The 12,149-nt window shown below is 44.5% G+C and overlaps 1 protein-coding gene across 1 annotated transcript in view; it reads right to left on the reverse strand.

Annotated features, from left to right (window-relative positions):
* fstl4 (follistatin-like 4) overlaps window positions 1–12,149 on the reverse strand; it is a 375,104-nt gene that overhangs the window by 114,991 nt on the left and 247,964 nt on the right. The window contains exon 5 of the mRNA XM_061934279.1: window positions 4,431–4,621. Coding sequence (XP_061790263.1) covers window positions 4,431–4,621 — 191 coding nt within the window. The remainder of the gene's footprint in view (window positions 1–4,430; window positions 4,622–12,149) is intronic.

Genomic DNA, 12,149 nt, shown 5'->3' on the forward strand with positions numbered 1-12,149 from the left:
CTGGAAGAAAGTTCTGATGAAACAAAAATTGAGCCGTTTGGCCACAATACCCAGCAATATGTTTGGAGGAGAAAAGGTGAGGCCTTTAATCCCAGGAACACCACTCCTACCGTCAAGCATGGTGGTGGTAGTATTATGCTCTGGGCCTTTTTTTGCTGCCAATAGAACTGGTGCTTTACAGAGAGTAAATGGGACAATGAAAAAGGAGGATTACCTCCAAATTCTTCAGGACAACCTAAAATCATCAGCCCGGAGGTTGGGTCTTGGGCGCAGTTGGGTGTTCCAACAGGACAATGACCCCAAACTCACGTCAAAAGTGGGAAAGGAGTGGCTAAATCAGGCTGGAATTAAGGTTTTAGAACGGCCTTCCCAAAGTCCTGACTTAAACGTGTGGACAATGCTGAAGAAACAAGTCCATGTCAGAAACCCAACAAATTTAGCCGAACTGCACCAATTTTGTCAAAATGTCAACCAGAAGCTTGTGGGTGGCTATATACAGTCTTATTTGGGATACTTTGGGACCTTTAGGGGAAGATAGCCCTGTTTGGGGTACATTGGGCCTCAGCCTCAATTTTACAAGCGCCCCAACTGGTCCAAAAAACTGGTCTTTCCCTGTCTGACCACCTGACCGGGCAGAGCAGATGTTGAAACTACCTCCTATTAATGTGAAGGAACAGCAGATCTACTCCGAGTCCCTCCCAGATGACGGAGCTTCTTACCCAGTCTATGGAAGAGCCCAGCCACGCTCCGTGTTCTCGTCCTTTTGCTTTATCCAAAGCTCAGGGCTCAAGTTGATCGTAGGAATGTCGATCTTCAGGTAAATTGATAGCTTTGCCTTTTGGCTCAGCTCGGACCGATGCAGAGTAAACATTAAAGGGGAACATTATCACAATTTCAGAAGGGTTAAAACCATCAAAAATCAGTTCTCAGTGGCTTATTATATTTTTCAAAGTTTTTTTCAAAATTTTACCCATCACGCAATATCCCTAAAAAAAGCTTCAAAGTGCCTGATTTTAACCATCGTTATATACACCCGTCCATTTTCCTGTGACGTCACATAGTGATGCCAACACAAACAAACATGGCACATAGAACAGCAAGCTATAGCGACATTAGCTCGGATTCAGACTCGAATTTCAGCGGCTTAAGCGATTCAACAGATTACACATGTATTGAAACGGATGGTTGTAGTGTGGAGGCAGGTAGCGAAAATGAAATTGAAGAAGAAACTGAAGCTATTGAGCCATATCGGTTTGAACCGTATGCAAGCGAAACCGACGAAAACGACACGACAGCCAGCGACACGGGAGAAAGCGAGGACGAATTCGGCGATCGCCTTCTAACCAACGATTGGTATGTGTTTGTTTGGCATTAAAGGAAACTAACAGCTATGAACTAGGTTTGCAGCATATGAAATACATTTGGCAACAACATGCACTTTGAGAGTGCAGACAGCCCAATTTTCATCAATTAATATATTTTGTAGACATACCCTCATCCGCGCTCTTTTCTTGAAAGCTGATCTGTCCAGTTTTGGAGTTGATGTCAGCAGGCCAGGGAAGCTAGGGTCGATATTCTTCTCTTGATCATCTTCGGTGGCATAAGGGACGGTGTGAGCCAAGACATCCAGGGGGTTTAGCTCGCTCGTCTGCGGGAACAAACTGCCGCCATTGCTTGCCGTGGTACCGAGGTCCTTTGTCCCTGAATAGCTCACACACTCCTGCATATTCAATGGGGGTCTGGCGGCAGATTTCTTTGACTTTATCGTTGGAAATGCATCTGCTTTGAGTGTCGCAGGATATCCACACATTCTTGCCATCTCTGTCGTAGCATAGCTTTCGTCGGTAAAGTGTGCGGAACAAACGTCCAATTTCTTGCCACTTTCGCATCTTTGGGCCACTGGTGCAACTTGAATCCGTCCCTGTTCGTGCTGTTACACCCTCCGACAACACACCGACGAGGCATGATGTCTCCAAGGTACGGAAAACAGTCGAAAAAACAGAAAATAACAGAGCTGATTTGACACGGTGTTTGAGAAAATGGCGGATTGCTTCCCGATGTGAGGTCACGTTGTGACGTCATCGCTCCGAGAGCGAATAATAGAAAGGCGTTTAATTCGCCAAAATTCACCCATTTAGAGTTCGGAAATCGGTTAAAAAAATATATGGTCTTTTTTCTGCAACATGAAGGTATATATTGACGCTTACATAGGTCTGGTGATAATGTTCCCCTTTAATGTAGACGCCACACCATACTTGCCAACCCTCCCGATTTTCCCGGGAGACTCCCGAATTTCAGTGCCCCTCCCGAAAATCTCCCGGGGCAACCATTCTCCCGAATTTCTCCCGATTTCCACCCGGACAACAATATTGGTGGCGTGCCTTAAAGGCACTGCCTTAAGCATCCTCTCTCACCTGAAAAGGAGACTATTATATATGTCTCCGTTATCCATAGGTATAACCCATAAAGTAGGCAGGCACGGAGCTATTTCTCAGCGTGTGTTTATTCCAGCCGGCACGTTAATACACTGACACACAACATCCGGATTCCCATCATGCATTGCTTCAAAACTACGGCAAGTAGTAATGTCCAAAAACATAACAGAGACGAAGCAGAAAAACGAAGAAGAGACATGGCGACGACGAGTAAGAAGAAGAAGCAAGTTCCAACATGATTGGAAAAAATGATATCAGTTAAATAATGATAAATGGGTTGTACTTGTATAGCGCTTTTCTACCTTCAAGGTACTCAAAGCGCTTTGACACTACTTCCACATTTACCCATTCACACACTGATGGAGGGAGCTGCCATGCAAGGCGCTAACCAGCACCCATCAGGAGCAAGGGTGAAGTGTCTTGCTCAGGACACAACAGACATGACGAGGTTGGTACTAGGTGGGGATTGAACCAGGGACCCTCGGGTCGCGCACGGCCACTCTTCCACTGCGCCACGCCGTCCCAGTTCAGTTCATCCAGGACAGCTGGAAGGGGAAGGAGTATGCTGCCTCAGACTTCTCCATTGAACACGGTGGCCGAACGGATATACTCATTCATGATTATTTATATATATATATATATATATATATAAGAAATACTTGAAAATATATACACCCCCCCTAACACACACACACCCCCCATCTCCCAAAGACGGAGGTCTCAAGGTTGGCAAGTATGCGCCACACAAATCCATCCCTCTCTCATGAACAACACCCGAAGGTTCTTGAACTCCTCCACTTGGGTCAGGATCTAATCCTCAACCTAGAGATGGTATTCCACCTCAGAGCCGGACGTGGAGGTGCCAAGGCCAGTCACTCTCAAAATCGGATCATTGTCACATTGTAAATATCCCAATAATGATTAATAACGGGAAGACCTGTGGGGAGTGCTCAGAGAGTATGGGGTATCGGACTGTCTGATTGTGGCGGTCCGCTCCCTGTATGATCAGTGTCAGAGCTTGGTCCACATTGCCGGCAGTAAGTCGGACGCGTTTCCAGTGAGGGTTGGACTCCGCCAAGGCTACCCTTTGTCACTGATTCTGTTCATAACTTTTATGGACAGAATTTCTAGGCGCAGTCAGGGCGTTGAGGGGATCTGGTTTGGTGACTGCAGGATTAGGTGTCTGCTTTTTGCAGATGATGTGGTCCTGATGGCTTCATCTGGCCAGGATCTTCAGCTCTCACTGGATCGGTTCGCAGCCGAGTGTGAAGCGACTGGGATGAGAATCAGCACCTCCAAGTCAGAGTCCATGGTTCTCGCCCGGAAAAGGGTGGAGTGCCATCTCCGGGTTGGGGAGGAGTTCAATTACCTCGGAGTCTTGTTCACGAGTGAGGGAAGAGTGGATCGTGAGGTCGACAGGCGGATCGGTGCGGCGTCTTCAGTCATGCGGACGCTGTATCGATCTATTGTGGTGAAGAAGGAGCTGAGCCGGAAGGCAAAGCTCTCAATTTACCGCTCAATCTACGTTCCCATCCTCACCTATGGTCATGAGCTTTGGGTTATGACCGAAAGAACAAGATCACGGGTACAAGCGGCCGAAATTTCCTCCGCCGGGTGGCGGGGCTCTCCCTTAGAGATAGGGTGAGAAGCTCTGTCATCCCGGGGGAACTCAAAGTAAAGCCGCTGCTCCTCCACATGGAGAGGAGCCAGATGAGGTGGTTCGGGCATCTGGTCAGGATGCCACCCGAACGCCTCCCTAGGGAGGTGTTTAGGGCACGTCCGACTGGTAGGAGGCCACGGGGAAGACCCAGGACACGTTGGGAAGACCATGTCTCCCGGCTGGCCTGGGAACGCCTCGGGATCCCCCGGGAAGAGCTGGAAGAAGTGGCTGGGGAGAGGGAAGTCTGGGCTTCCCTGCCCCCGCGACCCGACCTCAGATAAGCGGAAGAAGATGGATGGATGGATGGATGGATGATTAATAACTCAAAAACAAACCTTCTCTAGCTCCTCGCTGACCAGTCGTCCATCTCGGTCCATGTCCAGGTATTTGAACATGGTCTCCACCAGCACCCTCTTCTCATCCATGTTCCTTTGCTGGTTCCACTCGCCGGCATTCCGGGCCGTGGTCTTCATGTCCATCAGCGTGCTCTTCAGACGGTTGTACTCTGACATGGTGCACGCGTTGCCTGCCATGCAAACACAACACAACACGAGCGAATGAATGATGGGTCTCACTGTGGGCATTACATATAAACCTAATCTATTATAATTATCTATCAATCAATCAATGTTTATTTATATAGCCCTAAATCACGAGTGTCTCAAAGGGCTGCACAAGCCACAACGGCATCCTCGGCTCAGATCCCACATCAGGGCAAGGAAAAACTCAACCCAATGGGACAATGAGAAACCTTGGAGGGGACCGCAGATGTGGGGACCCCCCGTGGGCGACCTGTGCAATGGACGTCAATTATGATTGTTAAACAAATCAGTAACAACAACAGTGGCCACGTGATCGTCAACATAGAACATAAAGCAAAGGTAGTCGTTTGTTAATAATCGGGGAGATTTAGCGCCATAAAGTACACTAGTGGGTATCAGGATTATCTCAGGGGGAGCATGTCCCAAATTCCAAGCTGCTGTTTTGAGGCATGTTAAAAAAAATTAATGCATTTTGTGACTTCAATAATAAATATGGCAGTGCCATGTTGGCATTTTTTTTCCATTACTTGAGTTGATTTATTTTGGAAAACCTTGTTACATTGTTTAATGCATCCAGCGGGGCATCACAACAAAAATAGGCATAATAATGTGTTAATTCCACGACTGTATATATCGGTATCGGTTGATATCGGAATCGGTAATTAAGAGTTGGACAATATCGGAATATCGGATATCGGCAAAAGAGCCATTATCGGACATCTCTAAGAGCAATATTAATATTTGCTTACATGTCCCTTGGAAAGTTTCACTGCAATAAGACGCTTTTGGTAGCCATCCACAAGCTTCTGCTTGAATTTTTTACCACTCCTCTTGACAAAATTGGTGCAGATCAGCTAAATTTCTTGCTTTTCTGACATGTACTTGTTCTTCAGCATTGTCCACACATTTAATTCAGGACTTTGGGAAGGCCATTCTAGAACCTTCATTCTAGCCTTATTCAGCCATTCCTTTACCACTGTTGACGTGTGTCTGGGGTCATTGTCCTGTTGGAAAACCCAACTGCGCCCAAGACCCAAAATCTGGGTTGATAATTTTAGGTTGTCCTGAAGAATTTGGAGGTAATCCTCCTTTTTCATTGTCCCATTTACTCTCTGTAAAGCACCAGTTCCATTGGCAGCAAAACAGGCGCAGAGCATAATACTACCACCACCATGCTTGACGGTAGGAATTGGTGTTGCTGGGATTAAAGGCCTCACCTTTTCTCCTTCAAACATATTGCTGGGTATTGTGGCCAAACAGCTCAGTTTTTGTTTCATCTGACCACAGAACTTTCCTCCAGAAGGTCTTATCTTTGTCCATGTGATGTCAGATGAAACAAAAATTCTGTCATGAACCGTGGCCCGGATCATGTTGTTGTTATATACTGTTAGTTTTGGACTCCCTTAGTTCCTGTTTTGCGCACCCTTGAGTTTGTTTTAGTTACCATGGTTACTTATTATTTTCACCTGCCTCTGATTGGTGTTCGGGACGCTCACCTGTTTCCCGAGCACTAATCAGAGGCATTATTTAAGCCTGGCTTCATTATTGCTTTTGCTACAGTTACGTGAGTATTCCTTGTCTTCTTGCCTATGCTAAGTGTTAGCCTTAGCTTCGATTGCGATCGGCACATTTTTCCTCTGGCTTGTTTTCAGTTTTTGGTTTGTTTGACTTTCGACAAATAAACCATGTTCCTACCTGCACGTCCTGTCCGGAGTGTTCTGTCTGCATCCCGGGGGAACGAACCCCGCAGTAAGCTGCGAACCCCCCCACGTGACAAATTCAGGGACATGTAAGCAAATATTAACATTGCTGTATGTATACTTTTGACCCAGCAGATTTGCTCACATTTTCAGTAGACCAGTGGTTCTTAACCTTGTTGGAGGTACCGAACCCTACCAGTTTAATATGCACATTCACCAAACCCTTCTTTAGTGAAAAATAAAATGTTTTTTTTTTTTTTTTCCAAATTCAGTTATGTTTTTTTTACTAGTGCACAAAATGAACCTTGCATGAACATCACCTTGTTCAAAGAACAAAACCAACACAGTGCATGAACTCACAACAAATTACACACCTGCAAATCAGATGGAAAATTAGAGAGAACATTGTTTGGGGGTATCCATAATACTCAGACTTCCTTTTTATTGTCATTCAAATTTTAACTTTACAGTACAAATATACCGATGGGGAGAAGTTTTTATTTACACGATTGATTGATTGAAAGAAACTTTTATTAGTAGGTTGCACAGTACAGTACATATTCCGTACAATTGCCCACTAAATGGTAACACCCGAATAACTTTTTCAACTTCGGGGTCCACGTTAATCAATTCATGAGTCTGGTGTGTCTTGACCGCTGCGGCGGAGGCTCTGCCGAATCCCTGAGGCCGACTCACCGAACCCCTAGGGTTCGATCGAACCCAGTAGACCCATAATAAATTCATAAAAGAACCAGACTTCATGAACGTTTTTTGTGACCAACAAGTATGTGCTCCAATCACTCTATTACCAAAAAAAAAAAAGAGTTGTAGAAATTATTGGAAACTCAAGACAGCCATGACATTATGTTCTTTAGTGTATGTTAACTTTTGACCACGACTGTATCAGTGACGTGCAGTCAGGGGAGGCACGTGAGGCCATTATGGAAAGAAAAAAAAAGTAAAAAAAAAATAATAATAATTAAATTGTTATATGTATCCAGTGATTATACTATAAAGTTATTTTCCATTTAACTTCACCAGTTTTAGATTATTTTTTATTCAAAATCGCTGAATTTTCACATTTGCCGTTCAAATACTGAGAAGAGACGGTGCGGTGAGTCAGCAGCCAGTTGAGCCTCACCAGGGATTGCGCAATGACTCGGCTAACTGCTGGCCTGCTGTGCAGTGAGACTGTATTGCTATATGAATTATATTATACATTTCCATAGTTTAGTTAGCTGAGGTATATAATGTACAGTGTATTTTGTCAACTACTGTATGTGTGTAATGTATTTCTTGTGCTGAGCAATCATAAAACTGTGTGTGAGGCTCGCAGTAATCCCGCCTCATGGTGGTAGAGAGCGGTAGTGATCCCAGGGAGCATTTCTGCGACTACTCGGCTGCAGAAGAAGTGACAAGCAGCAACAGTTAGCAGCGATCGTTTATTTTTTGCCTCTTGCCTGGACTATTAACATGGAGGATTACATATCTAAAATAAAACAGTTTTCTAAACTGGACTTTTAATCGAAGCAGGAGGTAATAATTAAAGGAAGATCTCCATCGAGGCAGAGAGACTTTTAAAACTGAAGAAAGATAAGGAAGACTTCTATAAACAAGTTATCGATGCTTTTGTTCAAAAGGAGCTGCGCATGGACTTCATTTATAAGTAAAGGTAAGACCATAATAAAGTTTTTTTTTTTTATTAAATGTGCTTTTTTGTGTGCTACAGTTTGTATGTTTAAAGTTAAGTTAAAGTACCAATGATTGTCACACACACTAGGTGTGGTGAAATTTGTCCTCTGCATTTGACCCATCCCCTTGTTCACCCCCTGGGAGGTGAGGGGAGCAGTAGGCAGCAGTGGCGCCGCGCCCGGGAATAATTTTTGGTGATTTAACCCCCAATTCCAACCCTTAATGCTGAGTGCCAAGGAGGGAAGAATGCTGGTATGAGCTTTTAAACATAACTGCTGCCAATCAAATGGTGAATAAGATACTCTTTAGGGTTCATATGTTTGTAAATCTGACTGTGATGAAGTCAGTGCCTCACTAGTTATATATATATATTAGAGATGCGCGGTTTTCGGGCACAACCGCGGAGTCCGCGGATTATCCGCGGATCGGGCGGATGAAATAAAAAAAAATTAGATTTTATCCGCGGGTCGGGTCGGGTGGTTGAAATAAAAAAAAATTAGATTTTAAATAGATTCAGGCGGGTGGCAGTTAAACCAATTCGGAAATATATATACATAGTTAAATGTTGTTACCCACATACGAAAAACGAGCAAGCACCTGCAGCATATGCCACAACAGAAGAAAAAAAAAAAGAAGAGATGGACACTTTTACGGAGCGGAGAAGGGACGCCTCGCCGGGGTCCGGGACCGAGGCCCCTTCCCCCGAGAGGGCCCCACCGGGAGCCGTAGCTGAGGCGATCCGCGAGAAGGGCCCGACGCACGTCCAGGGTCACCACCGCACCCACCGCACCGACACCCCGCCTCGTCCGCCTTCGCCGCGGCCGGCGTCACGCGCAGCAGGTAAGCAGCTTACCTGCCCGCCACCCCCGTGGCCGGGGGCTCGTAACAGGGGTCACTCCGCACGCTCCGCCCGCGCAGCTTACCTGCCCGCCACCCCTGTTGCCGGGGGCGCGTAACAGGGGTCACTCCGCGCGCAGTGCGCTCACGAAAGGGGTGGGGCTCACCCTGGTTGATATAGACAGCAGGACGGTGGCCATGGAAGTTGGAACCCGCTAAGGGGTGTGTAACAACCCACCTGCCGAATCAACTAGCCCTGAAAATGGATGGCGCTGGAGCGTCGGGCCCATATACCCGGCCGTCGCCGGCAGCGAGACGCGCTTGGAGGTGCGCTCAGCGCGGCTCCCATATGATTGCGCACTGGTGTGCGTCTGGGTCGTGACAGCGTGGCACGCGAATGTCTGTGCTGCATTGGATCAGTCTCCTTTCTTTAACAGGCAAAAGCTTTATAACCTCACTAATGCCTTGCATCGTCTATATTAGATATATAACAACGGGCGGGTGCGGGCGGATGCGGTTCTGATCAAATGCTAGATCGGGTGGATTGCGGATGGTTGACGACTTTCTGATGCGGTTGCGGATGAAATAATTGCCTATCCGCGCATCTCTAATATATATATATATATATATACTTTCGGGTCAGTTGGTAAAATCCGTGGTTATGACTTGGTGCACCAGTTGATTGTGTGCGCTTGCATTTATTTGCAGACTGGAGCAGCTTCTCATTGTCTCCAATGAATTAGCGGTAATCCCACGAAGACAAAAAGGTAAACACGGACATTAGGAGCCTCTCAAGATGCTTTTGTTGTTGTGACGGGATTACCTTCTCATCGCCAGCAGATGTCAGCTCTTCATTCCCCCCGCCAGGATGTTATGGGGGGGGGATAAAGAGGCCACCAATTATAATCGCACGCGCTTTTCCGAATCAATTAGGGGAGCCAAACATGTCCGCCGCATGCTGGTACTCGATAGCGTCAGAGTAAATAAAACGCCAGACGTCGGCTGGGGGAATATTTTCCACTGGTGTCAGTCGTCTTTTCATGCTTTCCACTAAAGCTTCCTGACGTCCACACTCCTCCTAATCTCAGCTGGCGGCTCCGTAACTTCCAACGCTAATCAGCGCCCGAGCCGAGGCGAGCAATAATGGAAGTTTAGCAGTTGGAGGCGGACTTGGAGGTGTCACGGGTTCAAACTCCGCCTCCCGCTGTGTCTTAGCGCCCGTTAAACATGCGCATATCTTTAATGCGTACATGCGCGCTCGCTGACAAACAAAAGGTTTCCCTGCTGTGAATCAAGCTCAGGGTGACCTGCTATCAAATCATCCGTGACCTTAAAGCACCGCATGCCTGCCTTTTGGCAAAAAATGCTTTATGTGCACTTTTTAAGTCGACAAAACAGCTTGTAGTTCATGTTTTACACTTGAAAACATGAATTTTTTACCACAAACTGAGGCCATGCTAACACGGTTTAGCGGGTTTTTACTCTAAAACTGCCAATGTTCACCGCTAAAGTAGGAATGTGGATCATGATAACTCGATTATACGTTAAAAAGTGCACTTTTTAAGTCTGACAACAACTTGTAAATCATGTTTTACACTTTGAAAGAACACAGGAACTTACTTTTTCCACAAACTGAGGTCATAATAACATGTTTTAGCAGGTTTTTACCCTAAAATGCCAATGTTCACCGCTATAGTAGGAAAGTGGATCATGCTAACTCGCTTATACGTAAAAAAAAAAATCGTAGTTCATATTTTACACTTCAAAATAACACAAAAACGTACTTTTACCACAAACTAAGGGCATGCTAACATGTTTTAGCAGGTTTTTACACTAAAATGTCAATGTTCACCACTATAGTAGGTAAGTGGATCATGCTAACTTGCTTATACGTAAAAATTGTTTGCACTTTTTATGTCTGAAAACAACTTGTAAATCATGTTTTACACTTGGAAACAACACAGGAACACACTTTTACTACAAACTAAGGGCATGCTAACATGGTTTAGCAGGTTTTTACTCTAAAACTGCCAATGTTCACCACTATAGTAGGAAAGTGGATCATGCTAACTCACTTATACGTAAAAAAAAAAATCGTAGTTCATATTTTACACTTCAAAATAACACAGGAACATACTTTTACCACAAACTGAGGGCATGCTAACATGTTTTAGCAGGTTTTTACCCTAAAATGCCAATGTTCACCACTATAGTAGGAAAGTGGATCATGCTAACTTGCTTATACGTAAAAAAAATAAGCACTTTAAGTCTGAAAACAACTTGTAGTTCATATTTACACTTGAAAACAACACAAACTGTGGTCATGCTAACATGGTTTAGCGGGTTTTTACTCTTAAACAACACAAACTGTGGTCATGCTAACATGGTTTAGCGGGTTTTTACTCTTAAACTGCCTATGTTCACCGCTAAAGTAGGAAAGTGGATCATGCTAACTCGCTTATACGTTAAAAAGTGCACTTTTTAAGTCTGAAAACAACTTGTAAATCATGTTTTACACTTGGACACAACACAGGAACAAACTTTTACTACAAACTAAGGGCATCCTAACACGATTTAGCAGGTTTTTACTCTAAAACTGCCAATGTTCACCACTATAGTAGGAAAGTGGATCATGCTAACTCGCTTATATGTAAAAAAAAATCGTAGTTCATATTTTACACTTAAAAATAACACAGGAACATACTTTTACCACAAACTGAGGGCATGCTAACATGTTTTAGCAGGTTTTTACCCTAAAATGCCAATGTTCACTGCTATAGTAAGAAAGTGGATCATGCTAACATGGTAATACGTTAAAAAATGTGCACTTTTTAAGTCTGAAAACAACTTGTAGATCATGTTTTACACTTGAAAATAACACAGGAACATACTTTTACCACAAACTGAGGTCATGCTAACACGCTTTAGCAGGTTTTTACTTTCAAACTGCCAATGTTCACCACTATAGTAGCAAAGTGGTTCATGCTAACTCGCTTATATGTTAAAAAGTGCACTTTTTAATTCTGAAAACAACTTATAGCAAATGTTTTACACTTGGAAATAACTCGGGAACATACTTTCATCACAAACTGATGACATGCTAACACGTGTTTTAGCAGGTTTTTACCCTAAAATGACAATGTTTACCGCTATAGTAGGAATGTGGATCATGCTAACTCGTGTATACATAAAAAAATTGTAGATCATGTTTTACACTTGAAAATAACACAGGAACATACTTTTACCACAAACTGAGGTCATGCTAACATGTTTTAGCAGGTTT

Source organism: Nerophis lumbriciformis, linkage group LG03 (assembly GCF_033978685.3).
Source record: "Nerophis lumbriciformis linkage group LG03, RoL_Nlum_v2.1, whole genome shotgun sequence".
Classification (NCBI taxonomy): Eukaryota; Metazoa; Chordata; class Actinopteri; order Syngnathiformes; family Syngnathidae; genus Nerophis; species Nerophis lumbriciformis.